Here is a 25,062-nt window from a genome sequence, read left to right on the forward strand (position 1 = left end):
AAATGCCCTACGCCTGTGTAGATAAAAATCCTTGCACCGGCCCTGACCACCTCTGACCATTTTCCACAACATCATCATCCACTTATTTACAGTTGTTATATATAGTTTGCCAAAACCACCAAAATTGGCACATTTGGCCCACTTTAGTCAATGCACGCACCTTGGTTGGTTCATAACTACCAGTATCGTCATTGAATCCCATAGAGGAGATAATTTGGGAGTCTAATGCAGCTGTTAAAAAACTATGACACTCATCATGCTATGAAAACCTTCAACCTGTCAGAGCATGATGGGAGGTGGAGAGCCACAGGTTGAAGAACAATTCTCTAGCGCTTGCTCTAAGACAGATCTGTATAGTGAAGACAGTTGTGCATTAAAGGGGTACTCCCGTGGAAAACTTTTTTTTTTTTTTAAATCAACTGGTGCCAGAAAGTTAAACAGATTTGTAAATTACTTCTATTAAAAAATCTTAAAGGGGTACTACCGTGCTGACAACTTATCCCCTATCTAAAGGATAGGGGATAAGATGCCTGATCGCGCGGGGTCCCGCTGCTGGGGACCCCCATGATCTCGCATGCAGCACCCCGCTCTCATCAGGCCCCGGAGCGAACATTGCTCTGGGTCTGATGACTGCTGATCACGGGGGCCGGAGTATTGTGATGTCACGCTCCGCCCCCTCAATGTAAGTCTATGGCAGGGGGCGAGACAGCTGTCTCGCCCCTGCCATAGACTTGCATTGAGGGGGCGGAGCGTGATGTCACAGGGGGCAGGGTTGTGATGTCACAATCACCGGCCCCGTCATCAGACCCGGATCGGATGTTTGCTCCGGGGCCTGATGAGAGAGGGGTGCTGCGTGCGAGATCGCGGGGGTCCCCAGCGGTGGGACCCTGCGCGATCAGGCAACTTATCCCCTATCCTTTAGATAGGGGATAGGTTGTCAGCACGGTAGTACCCCTTTAATCCTTCCAGTACTTTTTAGGGGCTGTATACTACAGAGGAAATGCTTTACTTTTTTTTAGATTTCTCTGATGTCATGACCACAGTGCTCTCTGCTGTCCATTTTAGGAACTGTCCAGAGCAGCATATGTTTGCTATGGGAATTTTCCTAAAGTTCTAAAATGGACAGCAGAGGTCAGCAGAGAGCACTGTGGTCATGACATCAGAGAAATCTAAAAAGAAAAGAATTTCCTCTGTAGTATACAGCCCCTAAAGAGTACTGGAAGGATTAAGATTTTTTAATAGAAGTAATTTACAAATCTGTTTAACTTTCTGGCACCAGTTGATCTTAAAAAAATAAAATAAAAAATAAAGTTTTCCATGGGAGTACCCCTTTAACAGACAACATTGGTTGTGGCAGGTACTGCGGTAACGGTGTAGTAGCCAGGTAAGATCAATGTTGGACATTGGTTGCAAATTGATAGATGCAAAGTAAGTTGATCTGGAATGAGTGAGCAGCAGAACAGAGGGATTTGTGAGACAACTATAGCTATAGTTCCATCTATATTGTACACCTATGTGCCTTGGGAAAAATGCACGGTCTCTTATAGGGACAATTTATCAATTTTGCCTGTTGACAGTTTCTTTTTACCCTATTTTTTTTTTTTCACTTTGTTTTTTTTTGGACCTGCACCAAATGTATTTGGTGCAGGTTGTTAGTAATTTTGGCTCAAATGTTGAAATCATGTGCCACCATGTGAAATGGATTTTATTTTCAACTTGGGTATTTTTTATAATTTTTTTTGGTTACTTTAGTGCAGTGGTCTCCAACCTGCGGACCTCCAGATGTTGCAAAACTACAATTCCCAGCATGCCCGGACTGGGCATGCTGGGAGTTGTAGTTTTGCAACATCTGGAGGTCCGCAGGTTGGAGACCACACTGCTTTAGTGCTTACCTTTCCTGAACCTGTGCGGCCATGTCCAATGCTGGCTCAACGGAGGGTGAAGGTTCCTCAGAGACAACTATGTCGCAGGATAGTATTGAGCAGCCCCAGAGATGTTGCTGCTTTCACATTAAAAAAAAATGTATGCATTTTGATGCCTTTACATTTTCTGACATTGCTAAGTGTGTTTTCTATGTGCAAAATTTCTTGGCGGTGAATTGCGCCAAAAAAAAACAAACCCTAAAGGCGCAAAATTGCGCCAAAGATCGATTGGCGCAAATGACGAATTACTGACTAAAGTTAAAATCACACACACCGGACCGTGTGATTTTGAGAAAGTTGTAAAAATGACAGTGGAGAAGATGCGCCAAACTTTGGCGCAAAAATACACTGTGCCAAAGTGTTGCGCCAAAGTTACGTGAAAAAAACCCCACATAAATCCTTTGATAAATACCCCCCCCCCCAATGTATAGACCCAGAGAACAGGGTCTATGATTTCTTACTGCAGTGCTTCCCAACCGAGGCGCCTCCAGCTGTTGCAAAACCACAACTCCCAGCATGCCCGGACAGCCAACGGCTGTCCGGGCATACTGGGAGTTATAGTTTTGCAACAGCTGGAGGCACCGTGGTTGGGAAACACTGCCTGGTCAAGACACAGAGAGCTCAAGTATAGGGTCGTGAACTGCCCAACTTCATTTCTTTATATATTTTTTTTATATATCATAATATGAACAGCAAGTACAAAACTGCTAAATTTGTACAGAATAGATTTGGATAAGGAGGATTTCAGTAAGAACATACAGTACCTCAGGCCCACACAGTGCAGCAGAGACATACGGTTCCTCCCCAGGCCGGACTCTCTTACTGATAATGTGTTACGTCCTGCTCTTTGAACACAGGCATACGATCCCTGACAACCCGTTTCATGTAGCTGATAAGTTATGTGCGCTGTGATAAAGCTCAGACGCTTTCCTGTGTGTAATAGTCACATGGAAGGGGGGGGGAAAAGTCCTTGTCTAGGCAAAATGCGTCACGTAAAGGAAGTGGAAATGATTGCAATATACCGTAATATGTTCTTTGGGTAGATATATGGTCATACAGTTGAATAAAGGGGTACTCTGGTGGAAAACTTTTTTTTTTATAATTTTTTTTAATCAGATTTGTAAATTACTTCTATAAAAAAAAAAATCTTAATCCTTCCAGTACTTATTAGCTGCTGAATACTACAGAGGAAATTATTTTCATTTTTGGAACACAGAGCTCTCTGCTGACATCACGAGCACGGTGCTCTCTGCTGACATCTCTGTCCATTAGAAGAACTGTCCAGGGTAGGAGAAAATCCCCATAGAAAACATATGCTGCTCTGGACAGTTCCTAAAATGGACAGAGATGTCAGCAGAGAGCACTGTGCTCGTGATTCAGAAGAGAGCACGGTGTTCCAAAAAGAAAAGAATTCCCCTTTGTAGTTTTCAGCAGCTAATAAGTACCAGAAGGATTAAGATTTTTTAAGAGAAGTAATTTACAAATCTGTTTTACTTTCTGGCACCAGTTGATTTAAAAAAAAAAAATTAAAAAAGGTTTTCCTCCAGAGTACCCCTTTATTCTAAATTTCTATTGGAGTACCCCTTTAACACAACTATTACTTTAAAATCAACTATTATATTAAAGGGGTTATCCAACATAAGGTGACTTTAGTAATTAAGTGTCATTCAGTAATGGACATGCTTACCAAGGTTCTGTGCTTGTGTTGGTGGTAAATGGTCGTGTCCTGTGTCCCCCATCACGCTGCTGGCTTGTTTTTTTTGGGAACAGGCTACTTCCTGTTTCTGTGCCCTCCTCAAACTACAATCCCTAGGATCCTTTGTTTTAAGGTGGGAGTTGTCTTGTTTCCCCCCCTACATCGGTTGCCCAACCCATTAAAGCACAGTCCCGCTCCCTTTGATTATGACTTGTCTGACATCACCCGAAACACAAGCTGTGGATCTGTGTGATGAATGCCCGCACATGAGCGCTGGTAATGTCAGCAGGGGGCTGGCTTCACACACAACAAATGAAGCAGTCACGCCCCCTTTCAGCACCTGACTTGAGATGTATTGTCTCGGGCCGTACAGCAAGCTGGGAAAGGTCAGAGACAACACTCATTTTGTAGGCTGCAGATAAAGAACTTCTGGGAAAAAGAAAGACAAAGAAATTCAATACCAGCCACCAAACACAGGTAAGTGAAGAACACTGCTCAAAAAAATAAAGGGAACACTTAAACAACACAATGTAACTCCAAGTCAATGACACTTCTGTGAAATCACACTGTCCACTCAGGAAACAACACTGATTGACAATCAATTTCACATGCTGTTGTGCAAATGGAACAGACAACAGGTGGAAATTATAGGCAATTAGCAAGACACCCCCAATAAAGGAGTGATTCTGCAGGTGGTGACCACAGACCACTTCTCAGTTCCTAAGCTTCCTGGCTGATGTTTTGGTCACTTTTGAATGCTGGCAGTGCTTTCACTCTAGTGGTAGCATGAGACGGAGTCTACAACCCACACAAGTGTCTCAGGTAGTGTAACTCATCCAGGATGGCACATCAATGCGAACTGTGGCAAGAAGGTTTGTTGTGTCTGTCAGCGTAGTGTCCAGAGCATGGAGGCGCTACCAGGAGACAGGCCAGTACATCAGGAGACGTGGAGGAGGCCGTAGGAGGGCAACAACCCAGCAGCAGGACCTCTACCTCCGCCTTTGTGCAAGGAGGAGCACTGCCAGAGCCCTGCAAAATGACCTCCAGCAGGCCTCAAATGTGCATGTGTCCACTCAAACGGTCAGAAACAGCCTCCATGAGGATGTTATGAGGGCCCGACGTCTACCGGTGGGGGTTGTTCTTACAGCCCAACACCTAGCAGAACGCTTGGCATGTGCCAGAGAACACCAAGATTGGCAAATTCGCCACTAGTGCCCTGTGCTCTTCACAGATGAAAGCAGGTTCACACTGAACACATGTGACAGAGTCTGGAGATACTGTGGAGAACATTCTGCTGCTTGCAACATCCTCCAGCATGACCGGTTTGGCGGTGGGTCAGTAATAGTGTGGTGTGGCATTTATTTGGGGGGCCGCACAGCCCTCCATGTGCTTGCCAGAGGTAGCCTGACTGCCAATAGGTACCGAGATGAGATCCTCAGACCCCTTGTGAGACCATATGGCTGGTGCGGTTGGCCCTGGGTTCCTCCTAATGCAAGACTATGCTAGACCTCATGTGGCTGGAGTGTGTCAGCAGTTCCGATTGAGCACATCTGGGACATCATGTCTCGCTCCATGCACCACAGACTGTCCAGGAGTTGGCGGATGCTTTAGTCCAGGTCTGTGAGGACATCCCTCAGGAGACCATCCACCACCTCATCAGGATCATGCCCAGGCGTTGTAGGGAGGTCATACGGGCACGTGGAGGCCACACACACTACTGAGCCTCATTGTGACTTGTTTTAAGGACATTACATAAAGTTGGATCAGCCTGTAGTGTGGTTTTCCACTGTGATTTTGAGTGTGACTCCATATCCAGACCTCCATGGGTTGATAAATTTCATTTCCATTGATAATTTTTGTGTGATTTTGTTGTCGGCACATTCAACTACGGTATGTAAAGACGAAAGTATTTCATACGATTAGTTCATTCATTCAGATCTAGGATGTGCTATGAGTGCCCTTTATTTTTTTGAGCAGTGTATATTAGTAACTAGAATAAGTTTGCTGCCCCTGTCTCTCACATTCAAAGAACCAAAAATCCCGGGATACCCCTTTAACACAACTACTACTACTTTTATACAACTTTTATATTAACATGAAGGAGCAGTGAACAGCTGCTGCATCATTTTGACATGCAAGCAACTTAAATAGCGATATGTGTGTGCACTTGGTGTGTGTTCGCAATTTCAAAGTGAAGCCATTTCTAAGTGAGGGACTTGAAATTCGGTGACTTTAGATTCTGTGAATATGGAAAGGCACTTATAATTTACACCAGACTCTAAAGGTAAATGTTTAAAGTCCTGTTATCCCTTTAAAGGGGTACTCCAGTGGAAAACATTTTTATATATGTTTTTCACAACAGATTTGTAAATTACTTCTATTTAAAAATCTTAATCTTTCCATTACTTATCAGCTGCTGTATGCTCCAGAGGAAGTTGAGTTGTTCTTATCTGTCTGACCACAGTGCTCTCTGCTGACACCTCTGTCCATGTCAGGAACTGTCCAGAGTAGGAGCAAATCCCCATAGCAAACCTCTCCTGCTCTGGACAGTTCCTGACATGGACAGAGGTGTCAGCAGAGAGCACTGTGGTCCAACTAAAAAGAACTCCAGAAAGAAATAAAACTTCCTCTGGAACATACAGCAGCTGATACGTACTGGAAGGATTGAGATTTTTTTTATAGAATTAATTTGTAACTGTTTAACTTTCTGGCACCAGTTGATTTGAAAAAAATAAATTATAATATATATATATGTTTTCCACCGGAGTACCCCTTTAAGTTACAATGGCCTCCATGTTTGAAAATGCGATCCAATGTACATCTCGTGCTATGTATCCCATTGTTGAACAGCCGTTCGAGGGGGCATACTGCTGTGCGAGATGTGAGCTTGTTGTGCGCTTGGAAGCCCAGATCCATTGATTCTGTATGATGAAGAGGAGTCTGCTGCTCACTGAGCAAATACTCTCTAGGGGGGAGGATAGCGGGATGGAGGTGCAGGACAGTCGGGCAGATAGCTGGGTTACAGTTAGAAAAAGGAGCAGGGGGAAAAGTGTCAGGGAGGCTAGTCCTGATCTGGCACACCTCAATAAGTTTGCCCGATTGGCAGATGAGTGGATGTTAGTTCATAGCTAGCGTCCCCTCTCATCTGGGGCAATTGGCATCAGCCTCATGGTTTTTTTTTTTGCCTTCTTCTGGATCAACACACTAGGGCTTTAGGGTACGTTCACACGGGCGGATTACCTGCGAAATTTCCTCAGCGTATTTGCTACCATTGATTTCAATGGATCAGAAGGAAAATCTGCAAATCTGCCTCTATTGTGAACTTTCTGCAGACCCATTGTAGTCAATGGTAGCAAAATCTGCATCGGATTTTTTGCAGCAAATATGCTACGGAAGATCCGCAGGTAATCCACCCGTGTGAACGTACCCTTGGGTTGAACTTGATGGACTCTTTTAAACTATGTAACTACTACTTTAATCCAATTATTATATTGACACAAATACTACTTATATACAACTATTATATTAACACAACTACTGCATCAATACAACTATTATATTTTATCAAGGTACTTATAGAAAATTCATAACATTACTGCGGGAGGTGCCTAAAATATAATTTTTAATAGATAACTGATAAAAAAAAACACCATAATAAGTGAGCCCACTAATGCTGCTACTACTACGAAAAAGGAGATCTGAGTATTACCAGACTGATGTATGTGCAACATATATTATGTATATTGCATGTTCAAAATATAGTTCTGTGCTATTTTTCGCTACTCCCGACATATTTCCGTCACAATTTATGATGTCCTCAAGGGAAGTATATACTCCCCTGAGGACATCAAAAGTGTGGTAGAAACATATTGCATGTTCAAATCTGCAAAATATAGTTGTTCTGTGCTGTCTATTTGTGCCACTCCCGACCCATTTGTATCACAATTTGTCCTCAGGGGAGTATATACTGCCCACTGAGGACATCACAACTTGTAACAGAAACACGTCGGGAGTGGAACAAATTGACAGCACAGTACAACTATATTTTTTTTTACATTTGAACATGAAATATACTGCACATACATCAGTCCGGTATCAGTCCTGTACTTTATCAATTTTCTATTAGTACCTTGACACTATCTGATTGCTGGGCGCTTACTTGACTCAGTGAGGTCCTCTGCAGGACCATACCAATAGTGCAGCAGGCCTTATTGATACAACTAATATATTAACACAACTACTACTTTAATACAACTGTTATATTAAAGGGGTACTCCGGTGGAAAACTTTTTTTTTTTGTGCCAGAAAGTTAAACAGATTTCTAAATTACTTCTATTAAAAAATCTTAATTCTAACAGTACTTATTAGCTGCTGAATACTACAGAGGAAATTATTTTCTTTTTGGAACACAGAGCTCTCTGCTGACATCATGAGCACAGTGCTCTCTGCTGACATCTCTGTCCATTTTAAGAACTGTCCATAGTAGGAGAAAATCCCCATAGCAAACATATGCTGCTCTGGACAGTTCCTAAAATGGACAGAAATGTCAGCAGAGAGCACTGTGCTAGTGATGTCAGCAGAGAGCTCTGTGTTCCAAAAAGAAAAGAATTTCCTCTGTAGTATTCAGCAGCTAATAAGTACTGGAAGGATTAAGATTTTTTAATAGAAGTAATTTACAAATCTGTTTAACTTTCTGGCACCAGTTGATTTAAAAAATAAAAAACATTCCACCGGAGTACCCCTTTAAAGGGTATTCCAGCCTTTTTTTTTTCTTTAGTCTTTGAGCCCATAGTACCAAGTTATAATACTGTGTAATTTGCTCCTATCACCTCCATGCGCCACTTTGTTACGTTTTCATGCACGGGACCCACGGGGATGTACTGTTGTCTCTCAGACCTTTCCCAGCATTCCAGAGAGAATATGTCATAAGTCACATGGTTGTTAAAGGGGTTATCCAGGAAAAAACTTTTCTTTTATATATCAACTGGCTTCAGAAAGTTAAACAGATTTGTAAATGACTTCTATTAAAAAAAATCTTAATCCTTTCAGTACTTATGAGCTTCTGAAGTTACGGTTGTTCTTTTCTGTCTAAGTGCTCTCTGATGACACGTGTCTCAGGAACCGCCCATTTTAGAAGAGGTTTGCTATGGGGATTTGCTTCTAAACTGTGCGGTTCCCGAGACAGGTGTCATCAGAGAGCACTTAGACAGAAAAGAACAACCTTAACTTCAGAAGCTCATAAGTGCTGAAAGGATTAAGATTTTTTTTTATAGAAGTAATTTACAAATCTGTTTATCTTTCTGGAGCCAGTTGATATAGATAGATATAGATATATATATATATATATATATATATATATATATATATATATATATATATATATAGATAGATAGATATATAAAGTTTTTTCCTGGATAACCCCTTTAAATTGAGTTTAGGTTGACTGATGCCACAATGTAGTTTAGTGTTTTCCAACCAGGGTGCCTCCAGCTGTTGCAAAACTACAACTCCCAGCAGGCCCGGACAGCCTTTGGCTGTCCGGGCCTGCTGGAAGTTGTAGTTTTGCAACAACTAGAAGCGTCCAGATTGGGAAACAGCAATATAGTGCAATTTGTCGCATGCAATTTAGTTCCTTGGGCTCACAAGAACACATGATCCTGATGGCCCAGGACCCAACTTAGCTATACAGAACAGGTAAATGCCCACTTATACTTGCACTGTAACCTCAGTGGTCTCTTAGAAGTTTAGAAAGACAAAAGGGTCCGCACCTGGTCCCAGTCCCGCATGACTATTCCGGACTGGGACCACTGCATTACCATGGGAATACAGTGTTAAAAAAAGTACCGTCACACATTGAAAACCATAGAAACGAGTTTGAAATGTAATAGTTTATTATATATTCAGTTTTTAGGTTTGTGTTAATATAAAATAAGTCAGACACGAATAGTTCGTAGTGAAAACACGGTATGTACACAAATACAAAAAGTAATAAAAAACAACAACAATCATTAGAACACAATGATATACTGAGTACAACGCTGTATACGGAAACACTTGATACGATGCAATAGATATCAGGCTCATAGCCTGCAACAAACAAAACAAATAAAAAAAATAAACTAAAATATTAATACAAATTCCTGTACAAAGATAAAAAAAAAAGACGATGATAATAATAATGATAACGCTAAAATGTCTTTCATAGAACAGATGTAGCTTATGGATACAGTTGCAGCTAATGAGAAGTGAGATTTATTTACTATACAGTATCCAGGGAATGCTTATAAATACAAAATGACAAAGTATTATACAAATGCTGGTGCGAAATCCCATTACGTAGTGTATATATAGCAGTGTTTCCCAACCAAGGTGCCTCCAGCTGTTGCAAAATTACAACTCTCAGCATGCCAGGACAGCCTTCGGCTGTCCTGGCATGCTGGGAGTTGTAGTTTTGCAACAGCTGGAAGCACACTGGTTGGAAAACCCTGATTTAAAGGGGTACTCCGGTGGAAATCTTTTTTTTTTTTTTAAATCAACTGGTGCCACAAAGTTAAACAGATTAGTAAATGACTTCTATTAAAAAATCTTGATCCTTCCAGTACTTATTAGCTGCTGAATACTACAGAGGAAATGGTTTTCTTTTTGGAACACAGAGCTCTCTGCTGAATCAGGAGCACAGTGCTCTCTGCTGACATCTCTGTCCAGTTTAGGAACTGTCTAGAGCAGCATATGTTTTCTATGGGGATTTTCTTCTTCTCTGGACAGTTCTTAAAATGGACAGAGATGTCAGCAGAGAGCACTGTGGTCATGATGTCAGCAGACAGCAATGTGTTCCAAAAAGAAAAGAATTTCTTCTGTAGTATTCAGCAGCTAATAAGTACTGGAAGGATTAAGTCATTTACAAATCTGTTTAACTTTCTGGCACCAGTTCATTTAAAAAAAAGTTTTCCGCAGTAGTACCCCTTTAAAGTGATACCCAGGGGGACAAAAGCCAAAAAATACAGTGGAAGGGCCCATCCAAGCTCCAAAATCTTACCTGTGTGGTCATTTGGCAGGCTAACCCTATAGACTGCCTGAACGTACAGGTCCCAATATTGGTTTTCTTGACCCCCCTTAGGAATCGGCATATGGAGTAATAAGGGATTATCCAGGGATAGGAGGACTGAGCTAATGCATTCCAAAAACAGCACCACTCCTGTCCTCAGGTTGTGTGTGGTATTACAACTCGGCTCTATTCACTTGAATAAAACTGAGGAGGACAGAGGTGGCGCTCTTTTTGGAAGAAATCAGCTCTGTATTTGTTTCTTATCCTGGATAAGCCATTTAAAGGGAATGTGTCACCGTTTTATTTATTTTTTAATAAATAAAATTTATTTTATCCACATATAGAATTTCATTTATGTATTTAGTTTTGAGACAATGTAGTTTTAATTTTATTTAGCAATAAAGTGTGAACTGGGGGCTGCCATTACTGTAGCCTCTTTGTGGTGTGTCACTTCACAACACCTACACAGTTGCTTTATGGCAGGCACACGGCATAAGAAAGTTAAGACTGAGAGTGTCTCATAGAGAAGCATGGGCTGCTTACAGGCTAGGTGAAATGAAAGGGGGTGCCAGCACCATTTTATTGAAGTCCCTGAGGAGCAGTGACCTATCAAGAGACATCTAGTCTGTTCTTAACTACTCTTCAGACACCAACAAAATGGCGACAGTGGAATTGAAAAAACAACAAAACCCCCTCTCCATTTGCACATAGACAGAGGAGGAAGGTAGATGGGCGAGGTCTAATTTGCAGCGGCCAGACAAGATGCTTGCTTTCACCAGATTCCTCATGCTGACTCCCTCTGCTGGTCAACAGTGGGAGATATGACGTTATTAAATTTTTCATATTTTGTGACAAGTATTATATTTTTTCATTTTTCCAAAAATATTTTAAAAATTTAAAAAGGTTATTTCTCTTAAAAAATAATCATATTTGGTGACACATTCCCTTTAAGGTGCTCATACACCTAAGGGCAAAGCAGTATGAACCCATCTGACTAACCATCTGAGGCTATGTCCCCATTTGCAGAATCTGTTCAAATAACTGGACAAAAAACTTTTATTTTTTTTGTCGAAAAACCAGACAGAAACCTGAGGGGCCCCATTACAGTCAGTGGGGTCTGTCGGGCTCTATTGGTGTCCATCGGGGTCTGTTTCCTGACCAGAGACGACGCCCCAATCCAATGTGAACCTATACTAATGTGTATAGGGGTGTTCAATTCTTCCCTTTGGGTATAAAAAGGATCAGGATGTTGGATTTCAACCAGCCGCTGCCAGAGGTGACTGCAAACGGCCTATTCCCCCTATTGAGAACACCTACATGCTCAGCCAAGCTGAGCATGCATGTGTGTGGTGGTGGTGATGAGAAGCAAACTTGTTAGCTGACAGCTACTGAAGATGTATGGGCAACTTTATTCTCATGTCATTCCTTATACAGGTTCCCGGGCAGGTCATGACAACTAACCACTACTAAGGACAGTGTTTTTCAACTAATGTGCCTCCAGCTGTTGCAAAACTACAACTCTCAACAGGCTCGGACAGCCGAAGGCATTCTGGGAGTTGTAGTTTTGCAACAGCTGGAGGCACACTGGTTGGGAAACACTGTCTTAGTGTCTGAATGATAGAAGTTAGATTCTTACTGCATGTAAAATAAAAATTAGAGAAATGTTACAGTCTCTATACAAAATCCAACCCGTTTTGTGTCTACAGCTCCCGTGCACACGTATGTGACTTCATCATACAGACTACAAACAAAGAAAGAAACAGCATGAAAAGTTTTACATCAAATTTCTGTGTCTCTGTAAGTGGAGAGGTAGGAGGGCGGAAGCTGCATGTGGTATCCGCAACAAAGATCATAGGGGGAGATTTATCAAAGCTGTCTACGTCCCTCATCAATATAGACCAAACTACAGCTTCTCGGCCTTTTGGCTAAGATCAAGTGTAGTATCTGTTCTTATCAGTTTTTCATGCCGGTGTATAGTAACGCCGGTATGGGGCTGGTGGGGATGGGTGCTGCATGGAGGATGCAGGTGTACCGGGGCTTTCCGGGGCTGGTTCTGAGGAATCAGCTCGACGGCTGCCCCGATGTGACCTGTTCCCTCCGGGTCTCGCCATGAGGCTGAGAGGGTCTAGAGCCGAGGTACTTTTGTGCCTCGGGGAGTGGTGACCCCGAGGTGCCGAAACTCACTGGGAGAATAGGCTCACTGAGTTGAAGCACGGGCACCATAATCTCTTCACCTTGTGGCACTCACCTCTTGATTCCCGGCCTTCTGGCTAGGATCAGAGAAATTTTTATAGATCCGGCCGGATGTCCGGGCAGTATATCTGCACACATTCACTTATTTATTTATTTTTTGTCTCACTGTGTCACTTTTTGCGTGTTGTGTGTTCACAGGATTGGTCAGGATGCGGTAGCCCTTCTGGGTGTCCCTCCTGGCGGTCTAGGGGAGGTGTGTGTGGCCATTAGGTTCCGCACCTCCCTGCAAACACCCCGGGTACTCCTGCTTTGGCAGGGTACCTACCGTAATCGGCTCTGCGGGCAGATACCTTGGCTAACGCTAAGGGGGATGCCGGGAGCATTTGTGGTCCCCTAGTAGCTTCGGCAAAAAGGGACATCGAACCTGGAACCTCGCAGGTACCTTTTGGTCCGGAGGCGAAGGGTAAGGTTTGTTGGGGGGCCTCTCTCCTATCGGAGAAGGGCTTGCGATAGACCGCATCCTTTGTGCACGTTTTTTTAGTGTAACACGTTTGCACTTTTTCTTGCACTTTGGGTGAATCGAAAGCACGTTCCTCGGCTTTAGATAAAAAAAAAAAAAAATAGACCAAACTACAGAGCATTAGTCTGGTCTATTGTGCACCTAATGTATCAAATGGCGCACAGCTCTTGATAAATTCTGCGCTCAGACTTTGGGATCTATGCTTTAGACTGTATTTAAACCTGCTCCAGCACGGTCTGACATTTCGGCGTACTTTCAGCCAATGCAACTTGTCGCTGAAAAGTCACTTTTAATAAATTCAGCACCAATGCATTTTTCTGTCTAAAATAGACTAGAATTCATCATGTTCTAAAAATCCTCTAAAGCAAAAGTCACAGAAAAGTTGCACATATTTAGACTGCGACTTTCTGCGCAACAAATTTAGATGGGAAAAAACAGTCTAAATCCTTTGATAAATCTCCCCCATAGTCTGTTATCGTCATTTCTCTCCTGCACAGTCTCCAGTGACCCCAGGGGGGGGGGGGGGGGGTATAGGAACTTTTCTTCATGTTATTATCCCTCCAGATAAATCAGAATGTTATTGTCACCTGCTTCCCATACAGCCTCTAGTGACCACATGAGCGGAATACAGGAGCATCTCTTCATGTCATCACCCAGGTACTATTATCTCTTCACCTGTACAACCTCCAATGAGCGCAGGGGAAAAAAATGAACCTTTTTTCATGTTATTATCCCTCTTGCTAATCACAGCCTGTTACTGTCTGATGCTCCCCATACAGCCTCTAGTGACCCCAGGAGGGGATGAAGGAACTTTCTTTTTTTTTTTCATTTTATTGCCCCTCGGATAAATCACAGTCTGTTACTGTCACCCTCAAGGCCTCTCTCCTCCCCCCCCCCGTTCTCCGTACAGTCTCTAGTGACCCCCAGGGGGAATACATGAACCTTTCTTTATGTCATCATCCCTCTTGCTAATCACAGCCTGTTACTGTCTAATGCTCCCCATACAGCCTCTAGTGACCCCAGGAGGGGATGAAGGAACTTTCTTTTTTTCATGCTATTGCCCCTTGGATAAATCAGTCTGTTGCTGTCACTCTCAAGATCTCTTGCCCCCCCCCCCCTTCTCCGTACAGTCTCTAGTGACCCCAGGGGGTTACAGGAACTTCTCTTCATGTTATCACCCTGTTACTATTATTTCCTCTCCTGAACGGCCTCTAGTGACCCCAGGGAGAATACATGAACCTTTCTTTATGTCATCATCCCTCTTGCTAATCACAGCCTGTTACTGTCTAATGCTCCCCATACAGCCTCTAGTGACCCCAGGAGGGGATGAAGGAACTTTCTTTTTTTCATGTTATTGCCCCTTGGATAAATCAGTCTGTTGCTGTCACTCTCAAGATCTCTCCCCCCCCCTTCCCTTCTCCGTACAGTCTCTAGTGACCCCAGGGGGGTACAGGAACTTCTCTTCATGTTATCACCCTGTTACTATTATTTCCTCTCCTGAACGGCCTCTAGTGACCCCAGGGAGAATACATGAACCTTTCTTTATGTTATCACCCCTCTTACTAATCACAGCCTGTTACTGTCTCCCCTCCTTTTTACAACTTTTAGTGACCCCCAAGGGGTACAGAAACTTGTTTTCATGTTATCACCCCTTTTTTTTTCCAAACACAGCCTGTTACATGTTGCACTATATTCGTGTTTCCCAACCAGCCTTTGGCTGTCCGGGCATGCTGGGAGTTGTAGTTTTGCAATATCTGGAGGCACCCTGGTTGGGAAACAATAAGTGCCAAGTGTGAATTCTGCATATACTGACTTTTTTTCTTTTACCAGATTTTGTGAATTTCAGGCCTTGCCTGGGTTAGACTCTTGTGGGGGAGATTTATCAAAGGATTTAGACTGTTTTTTCCCATCTAAATTTGTCGCACAGAAAGTCACAGTCTAAATATGTGCGACTTTTCTGTGACTTTTGCTCTAGAGGATTTTTAGAACATGATGCATTCTAGTCTATTTTAGACAGAAAAATGCATTGGTGCTGAATTTATCAAAAGCGACTTTTCAGCGACAAGTCGCGTCGGCTGAAAGTACGCCGAAATGTCAGACCGTGCTGGAGCAGGTTTAAATACAGTCTAAAGCAGTGGTCTTCAACCTGCGGACCTCCAGATGTTGCAAAACTACAACTCCCAGCATGCCCGGACAGCCATCGGCTGTCCGGGCATGCTGGGAGTTGTAGTTTTGAAACATCTGGAGGTCCGCAGGTTGAAGACCACTGGTCTAAAGCATAGATCCCGAAGTCTGTGCACAGAATTTATCAAGAGCCGTGCGACTTTTGATAAATTAGGTGCACAATAGACCGGACTAACCCTCTGTAGTTTGGTCTATATTGATGCGGGACATAGACAACTTTGATAAATCTCCCCCTGTATGATTTTAAATGCATTTTTACAAAATCCTACGCATTGATGCAAAAGTGCATAAAGGCGCCAATTTTTATTAAAGGGGTATTCCAGGCAAAAACTTTTTTTTATATATATATCAACTGGGTCCAGAAAGTTAAACAGATTTGTAAATGACTTCTATTAAAAAATCTTCATCCTTCCAATAGTTATTAGCTTCTGAAGTTGAGTTGCTGTTTTCTGTCTAACTGCTTTCTGATGACTCACGTCCCGGGAGCTGTGCAGTTCCTATGGAGATATTTTCCCATCATGCAAGGGATATTCTCCCATCATGCACAGCTCCCGGGACGTGACATCATCATTGAGCAGTTAGACAAAAAACTTCAGAAGCTAATAACTATTGGAAGGATTAAGATTTTTTAATAGAAGTAATTTACAAATCTCTTTAACTTTCCGGAGCCAGTTGATATATAAAAAAAAGTTTTTGCCTGGAATACCCCTTTAAGTGCTTTGGGGCATTTCCATAATGTAGCAGGTATCTAGCTTCTGAAAATGTATTGGGGGGGAATAAGATTTGATTTTATAAGTCATGTTTTATTTGTGTTGGTACTAAGTTTAAATGATGTCTAGGCAGCAAAAGGGTTAAAGGGAAAGTCTGAAATATTCCATATAATTTTTATTTATTTTTTAAATCTTTCTTGGTGATGAAAACCTCTGAGCGAGTGTTTTGCAGGCAGGGTGCCTCCAGCTGTTGCAAAACTACAACTCCTAGCATGCCCAGATGGCCTTTGGCTGTCTGGCGAAGCTGAGAGTTTTAGTTTTGCAACAGCTGGAGGCACTCTGGTTGGGAAATACTGCTCTAAGCAGCACCTGAGAGGCTCAACCCTATGGTCCAAGCTGCTACGGTCTACGCAACTTTTCCGACTGTGATTTTTTAAAAGGATTTTCTAAGATAATATGGAATGTTAGACATGAATCTATTTAATATATCTATCTTTCCAGATTACAATGAGAAAAGATCCAAATCCTAATTGAACATCCATGTGTTACATTTTACAGATATCAAATTGAGCTCAAATTGAACAACTTGTGTTGTAGTTCCACAGTACTACCACCGGGTGGCAGCATAAGCCACCGTCTTGTATTATTCCATCTTGCACTAGAGACTTTTTTTTGGAGGATGTGGTTTTTTTGGTTTTGCTTGTTGTGTATACTACTTTGGATTACAAACCAAGAACACGTTGCTTTGCTGGTAAAAATCAGAGCCGAAATGAATAGTTTGTATACAGTACGAGGAAAAGATTATTTTGGCAGCGCGCGGCTAAATCTATCTAAGCAGCGTTGCGTAGACTATGGGGATTTTACGACTCGTAGACATCGGGTTTGGGCCAAAATTAGCCCAATTTCTAATTTTTTATTTTTTTATTATTACAAAATTATACTTGTTCTTTTGCTATATTAAAAGAGGATGAGCCTTAGAACTTGGAATTGTGTTGTTCCTCTGTTATTCCTCCTGGAAATGTATGACTAAGTTGGCAACTGGGTATTTCCTTAATCAATCAGGTGTGTCCTGACACCAGTGTTTCCCAACCAGGGTGGCTCCAGCCGTTGCAAAACTACAACTCCCAGCATGCCCTGACAGCCGAAGGCTGTCCAGGCATGCTGGGAGTTGTAGTTTTGCAAGAGCTGGAGGCACCCTGGTTGGGGAACGCTGCCTTACACAGTCAGTCAAATCAACTGCTGTCAGGGCCAGATTGTGTAGGGGAATGAGTTATTCAGGGGGTATTCCCATCTCAGCATGTTATCACCTATCCACAGTATAGGGGATAACAAGCTGATTGGTGGTGGTCCAACCACTGGGACACCCACCGAACCGAGAAAACTATCCCCGGAATGAAGAGTCCACTGCACAGGCACAGCCAGCACTCCATTCAGTGTCTATAGGGCTTCCGAGTATTGCCAAGCACAGTGCGCTCCATTCCTTCCAGGCGACATTTCACCTCTGTTCTATGGATCGGTTGGGGTCCCAGCGGTTGGACCACCACCGATTAGCATGTGGATATGGGATAACATGCCAAGATGGTAATACGCCTTTAAAGGAAAACTGTCAGCTTTCTCCCCCCGCACTAACCAGCGGCAGTGGCTGGTAGTGCGGGGGACGCTGATAAGTTAGATCCTTACCGTGCCCGGATCCGCCACGCCGTTTGGCCGGTAATCTTCTATTTTCGGTATATTCAAATGAGGTGCTAACTGGCACTCTGAGGTCAGTGCTGGGCCGCAGCGCCACCCAGCTCATCAATATTCCTCCCCTCCCTCTGCCTCTCCCTCTTCTCCCCGCTCTGTAATGAAGAGAAAGGGGAGGAATATTGATGAGCTGGGCGGCGCTGCGGCCAGCGGCACTGACGTCAGAGTGCCAGTTAGCACCTCATTTGCATATACCAAAAATAGAAGTTTAACGCCGAACGGCGTGGCGGATCCGGGCACGGTAAGGATCAAACTGATCAGCGTCCCCCGCACTACCAGCCAGTAGTGCGGGGGAAGAAAGCTGACAGTTTTCCTTTAATTTATTCACACATTTCCAGGAATAATAATAGAGGAACAACTAATCTAAGAATCTTTGACCAAGAGAAGGTGCAAACATGGGCAACCAGGGTAATACGGGGAATGGGAGGACTACAGTACCCAGAAAGATTATCAGAATTAGGGTTATTTAGTTTAGAAAAAAGAAGACTTAGGGGCGACCTAATAACTATGTATAAATATATCAGGGGGCCGTACAGAGATCTCTCCCATGATCTATTTATACCCAGGACTGTATCTATAACAAGGGGGCATCCTCTACGTCTAGAGGAAAGAAGGTTTCTACACCAGCACAGATAAGGGTTCTTTACTGTAAGAGCAGTGAGACTGTGGAATTCTCTACCAGAAGTCAATAAAAGAGTCCAAAAGGGGTCGGGATACATTTCTGGAGAGTAATAACATTACAGGTTATGGATAATAGATTTATAGGGACAGAATACTGATCGGGGATTTATTCTGATGCCATATTGGAGTCGGGAAGGCATTTTTTCCCCTGGTATGGGGAAATTGGCATCAGCCTCATAAGGGTGATTTGCCTTCCTTTGGATCAACAAAGTAGGGACACAATAGGGATATAGGTTAAAGGGGTATTCCAGGAAAAAACTTTTATATATATATATATATCAACTGGCTCCAGAAAGTTAAACAGATTTGTAAATTACTTCTATTAAAAAATCTTATTCCTTCCAATAATTATCAGCTGCTGAAGTTGAGTTGTTCTTTTCTGTCTGGCAACAGTGCTCTCTGCTGACATCTCTGCTTGTCTCTGGAACTGCACAGAGTAGAAGAGGTTTGCTATGGGGATTTGCTTCTACTCTGGACAGTTCCCGAGACACGTGTCATCAGAGAGCACTTAGACAGAAAAGAAACACTCAACTTCAGCAGCTCATAAGTACTGAAAGGATTAAGATTTTTTTAATAGAAGTAATTTACAAATCTAGAAGTAAACAAGAAACAACAGTGGCACCGATACCTTAGGCCTCCTAAGACCACGAGATGGAGACGGCGTCCCGCTAGACTGGAAATCCACCCTGGCAGCGGAGGTGCTAGGACAATAAAGACCGTAGTCACTAAATTGTAGTAAATAAAGAAAAAAGGTGTCCTGCACTCACCGCTTCTATCCAGGTAATCCTGCTCCCATCTCGGGTCGTGACCCGAGATGGGAGCAGGATTACCTGGATAGAAGCGGTGAGTGCAGGACACCTTTTTTCTTTATTTACTATAATTTACAAATCTGTTTAACTCTCTGGAGCCAGTTGATATATAAAGAAAAGTTTTTTTTCCTGGATAACCCTTTAAACTTGATGGACTGCAACTGCAATGTTTCTCTACCCTCGGGTAATGTAAACCCACAGAAAGTCTACAAGGAAAATGGACAATTCTTACAGCTTCCTATTAGAAGGCAGAATACTAGTCAAGAAATGTCTTGCAATTTTCTGCAAAAGCAGCGCTCGATGGCCCAGTTGTCAATCTTGCCTATAGTAAGATTCTATGAGCTTATTTTTTTTTTATATTTTTTTTTTATGTGAATAATGGCCCATGCACACTATGGAATTTCCGCTCAGAATTATTCAGTAACCGCCTCAACTGGAATCAGCGCCTAAAGAGGTACTCCGGTAGAAAAAAATTCTTTCAAATCAACTGGTGCCAGAAAGTTAAACAGATTTGTACATTAATTCTATTTAAAAAATTTAATCCTTCCAGTACTTATCAGCTCCTGAGGAAGTTCTTTTCTTTTTGTTGGAATTTCTTTTCTGTCTTACCACAGTGCTCTCTGCTGTCACCTCTGCCCATGTCAGGAACTGTCCAGAGTACAAGTAAATCCCCATAGCAAACCTATGGACAGGACTAACCTCGGAAGTTTCACTATGGAACCTCTGTAGGGTGCACAATGCAGCGGAATCCCACTGAAAACAATGGAAGGCTGCTGCAAGGGGAATTCTGCTCTAAATAATTCAGAGCAGAATTCCTGTAGTGTGCATAGACCCTAACTAATCAGTTTTTGGTTTGTAAAAAAAAAAAATAGTACCAAAATAAAATGTAAAGCCAAACACTTATTGAAGACAAAAAAACTCTACCAGTACCATGTGCCCTACCAGTACCATCTTCATGGGTAAACCATTAGACTGCAATATAGGATGAAATATGGACAAATAGACTCTGTGCAGAAAATGCCAAACGGACAAGACAGATGAGGGCTTTGTCATTGTAGGTCAATTCCTGGTAGTGGGGTTCTACCATACACCCAAATAAACCAAAATCAGGGCCTTTAAAGAGGTACTCCGCCCCTAGACATCTTATCCGCTCTCCATGGTAATGCGGGGTAGAGGCTCGTGACGTCACTGTCACACCCCGCTCGTGACGCCACGGTCACACCCCCTCAATGCAAGTCTATGGGAGGGGGCGTCACGCCCCCTCCCATAGACTTGCATTGAGGGGGCGTGACCGTGACGTCACAAGCCTCCGTCCCGCATCGCCAGTCATCTGGCACAGAGCTAAGTTCGCTCCGTGCACCGGATGTTTGGGGTACCGCAGCCAAGATTGCGGGGGTCCCCAACAGCGGGACCCCCGCGATCAGACATCTTATCCCCTATCCTTTTGGGGGTTAGATGTCTAGGGGCGGAGTACCCCTTTAAACCTTACATGCAGCTATCATAGATGGTAATAATTCTCTATACTTTATGGCATCACCCATACAAGTCTATGGAACTTCTCTGCTACTCAAGTTCATTGCGCGTTCCCTGCTCTAAGACGCCAGGGAACGCACCTGAAACAACCACTTTTGGGTTTTGCGTCTTGTCAGCAAGTGTACTACCTGCTGAGGGCATAGTTAATAGAGAGATGGGACACTATAACATAAAAAATGAAAACCAGGCCCACCTCCTAGTGCAGGTTCACACTACAAATCCCACTATCGTGGACAAGCTTTGGAAGTACAGTGGAAGCGGGAAGAAAATAGCAACCCTAGTGCTGGATCACTCGAACCTTGTGTTTATAGGTAGAGGGGGGTCTTGTTACGTTTACTTCTCCTACAAGAAAGGGGTATTAAGCTGATCTAAAATCTGGCTCCATTCGTATTAGGGCATCTAGGGGCCACAAGACTTAAAGGGGTACTTTAGCATGTAAAAACTTAGCCCCTATGCAGAGGATAGGAGAAAAAGTGTCTGATACAATCTCTGGGACCTGGTTCTACCTGCTGCATGGAGCAATGGGTCGGCCCATGCTCCATGTACTGACAATGGGAACACCTGAGATACCCAAGCGTTGTATTTAGGTATCTTTGATGCTCCCATTGACATGGAGCGCATGCCCAACCTACTGCTCCATGCAACAAGGAGAATCAGGACCCCTTTCTGAAGATCAGACACTGTGGGTAAGTCATACATATTTGAGCACTGGAATACCCCTTTAAAGGGGTCCTCCGGTGGAATTTTTTTTTTTTAAATGAACTGGTGCCAGAAAGTTAAACAGATTTGTAAATTACTTCTATTTAAAAATCTTAATCCTTTCAGTACTTATTAGCAGCTGGAAATTCTTTTCTATTTTAAATACTTTTTTTTGTCTTGTCCACAGTGCTCTCTGCTGACACCTCTGTCCGTGTCAGGAACTGCCCAGAGCAGCATAGGTTTGCTATGGGGATTTTCTCCTGCTCTGGACAGTTCTTTATATGGGCATCAGGGCATGTAGGTCACCCCATTATGGACAAACATGTACAGAAGCAAAAGTTTGGCAGCTCCTGGTAGGGCCTAGATTGGGCATACCGACATTTTCCCCCAAAAAAGCAAGTGTATTTGGACCAAGACTAAACCTTAGGCTATGTGCACACAGAGTATTTAGAGGCTTAAAAATTAGTTTGTATATTTTTATATATGATGTTGTTTTATGGAGGACTTTTTTGGCATTATTTTGGCACAATTTGGTTGCTTTTTAGTATTTTCCATGCCGTTTATGGTAATCAGATCATGGCTTGCAATCTTGAAATGATTTGACACATTTATGTGCAAAATACGCATTGAAAAATGTATAAAAGAGTGTGTGTATAACACTGTAATATGCATATGTCACTTTTTATTACAACCATAGTAATTACAGCCATAAAAATATGTGAGCTCTGCAGTACTGTGCTATTGAATTCAATGCAAAAAATTATGGATAAAATGGTAGAACGCACCTAACAAAAATTGTGTGAACATAGCCTTATATAGACCATAACATTTGCCAACATAACATTCTTATACTTTTTCCCTTAGCCAAAATATATTCTAGATTATTGGTCGGTAATAGAACAAGCAGAGGCAGAAATGGCGCAGTGTAATGTAATAATATAGAACAAAAAAAAAACATGTATTATCATCTCTTGAAGCTGTGCTACTGTATATACACAATGTTGTATCCTCTCATCCAAAAGGCATAAAAATGACCCAAAAGTCTGTACAAGATGGCAGCGCACTCCACAGCCAGAGCTATGGTAAGTATGTGCTGGTGGGAACTTAGAGAAGGTCACATGATATCATTTCTCCTGAATGGAGTCTATCCCCTTCTCCACCTCATCATGTCACCAAAAAAGGAACTTACCTTTTAAAACCTGGTGACCCTACCTGTCTGAGGGAATACGATGCAGCAAGTGCAATATTTAAAAAAAAAAAAACATTTTTGTTTAGTCTTTTATTGCCTCCAGGAAACAAAACTTCAGGAGTGGCCTTTAAAAATCTCATCCAGGTTAATATCTTTCATCCAGTCGTCATTGATGTGACCGGTTTTTAGTAATGCGTCAATGAAATCAGAGTCACCATTCGGAGATGAACCCAGTCCACCATTTTGAGAAAGAAAATCAAATGAACCCAAGTCATTGGTAGAGTCACTCCGAGGGAACCCCCGAGAAATTTGACTGGTTGAATTAAATGTGTTGGGTGTCATCCCTCCACCAGCTGGACTCATGTTTGGTAACATTGGTGATCTAAGTGGAGATTGCCCATGGTTAAAACCTCGTAGGGGTTCAATAGCTTGGCCACTGTTTGAAGGTGCCATAGTACTTAAAGGAGTCATTTGTACCCCAGGGTTGACTTGGTTGGGCATTGATAAAGCACGTTGAGGGAACTGCTGATGACCTATCATACCTTGAACAGATTGGTTAGAATACTGGTTGGCATATCCTACCATATCTTGCCTTTTTACTTCTGAACTCATCCATTTCTGGGTGGGAGGTGAACTGTTGATGACATTTTGAGGTCTTTGTCCTGCTGTAGTTGGTCCACTGGGTCTAAAGGGTGGACCATTGCTTGCAGGTTGAGTACCGAAGGGTGCCATATTTGTCCCAGATGTAACTGCTGGTTGGCGCGGTACAATGTTACCATTCTGGCTTGCTCCCATCTGATTAGGGCTTGTTTGGCTCATACCATTATACATAGATTGCTGGGGACAAGGTACATTCCCATACATGTTTGGACTTCCCTGAAGAGGTGGCATCCTAGATCCATGGTTTGTTGAAGAATGAGTTTGATTTTGGGGTGTCATATTAGTTGAAGGTGAATTTGGTAGAGTAGGGTCAGGGTTAACACCTACCGTTGGCAAAGCACCTACAAAACAAAATGTTTCAGATTAAAACAAAAGAGCTCATACTAAAAAAAATACTTTTTATGCGGGTGGCCCACACGATACACAAGTACAGTACACAGCTAATGATGAAAGAGCTCAAAAATCATGTCTTTTATCATGTGTAGAATTGCTTGTCCACAGCATTGATCCACTCTAGTTCCCGGTCCCCATTATCAGTCCTTGCCTCATTCCTGGTTCCCAGTATTACTTCTCTACCTTATTCCTAATCCCCACAATGGCTCCCCATCTCATTGCTAGTCCCCATCATGGCTTTCCATCTCATTCCTAGTCTTCATCATGGCTCCCCACCTCATTCCTAGTCCCCAGCATAGCTCTCCATTTTATTTGTACTCTACAGCATCTAATTCTTAGTCCCCAGGGTGATTTGTCTCTTATTTTTGGCCACAGCATGGCCTACTTTCATTCCTTGTCCTCAGCATAACTTCCTATCTTATTCTTAGTCCCCAGACTGGCTCCACTCTAATTCTTCGTCCTTCATGGCTCCCCCATCTTATTTCTAGTGACCAGCATGACTCCCCATCTTATTCCTAGTGACCAGCATGGCTCCCCATCTTATTCCTAGTGACCAGCATGGCTCCCCATCTTATTCCTAGTGACCAGCATGGCTCCCCATCTTATTCCTAGTGACCAGCATGGCTCTCCATCTTATTCCTAGTGACCAGCATGACTCCCCATCTTATTCCTAGTGACCGGCATGGCTCCCCATCTTATTCCTAGTGACCGGCATGGCTCTCCATCTTATTCCTAGTGACCGGCATGGCTCTCCATCTTATTCCTAGTGACCAGCATGGCTCCCCATCTTATTCCTAGTGACCAGCATGGCTCCCCATCTTATTCCTAGTGACCAGCATGACTCCCCATCTTATTCCTAGTGACCAGCATAGCTCCCCATCTTATTCCTAGTGACCGGCATGGCTCCCCATCTTATTCCTAGTGACCGGCATGGCTCCCCATCTTATTCCTAGTGACCGGCATGACTCCCCATCTTATTCCTAGTGAACGGCATGGCTCCCCATCTTATTCCTAGTGACCGGCATGACTCCCCATCTTATTCCTAGTGACCGGCATGGCTCCCCATCTTATTCCTAGTGACCAGC

At 42.9% G+C, this 25,062-nt stretch overlaps 2 protein-coding genes and 1 pseudogene across 3 annotated transcripts in view; 1 reads left to right on the top strand and 2 right to left on the bottom strand.

The window, feature by feature from the left end:
- MTMR2 (myotubularin related protein 2) overlaps nucleotides 1-2,759 on the bottom strand; it is a 58,605-nt gene extending 55,846 nt beyond the window's left edge. The window contains exon 1 of the mRNA XM_056561519.1: nucleotides 2,687-2,759. The gene's annotated coding sequence lies outside the window, so the exon portion shown is untranslated. The remainder of the gene's footprint in view (nucleotides 1-2,686) is intronic.
- Nucleotides 2,760-12,568: 9,809 nt separating this feature from the next.
- LOC130359864 (U2 spliceosomal RNA) lies at nucleotides 12,569-12,678 on the top strand (annotated as a pseudogene).
- Nucleotides 12,679-19,602: 6,924 nt separating this feature from the next.
- The window catches only part of MAML2 (mastermind like transcriptional coactivator 2), a 199,164-nt gene continuing 193,704 nt past the window's right edge, over nucleotides 19,603-25,062 (bottom strand). For both annotated transcript variants that reach the window (XM_056561521.1, XM_056561522.1), the window contains one exon: nucleotides 19,603-23,925. In XM_056561521.1, coding sequence (XP_056417496.1) covers nucleotides 23,039-23,925 — 887 coding nt within the window. In that variant the 3' untranslated portion in view covers nucleotides 19,603-23,038. The remainder of the gene's footprint in view (nucleotides 23,926-25,062) is intronic.

The sequence above is a fragment of the Hyla sarda genome, chromosome 2 (genome assembly GCF_029499605.1).
Source record: "Hyla sarda isolate aHylSar1 chromosome 2, aHylSar1.hap1, whole genome shotgun sequence".
NCBI lineage: Eukaryota > Metazoa > Chordata > Amphibia > Anura > Hylidae > Hyla > Hyla sarda.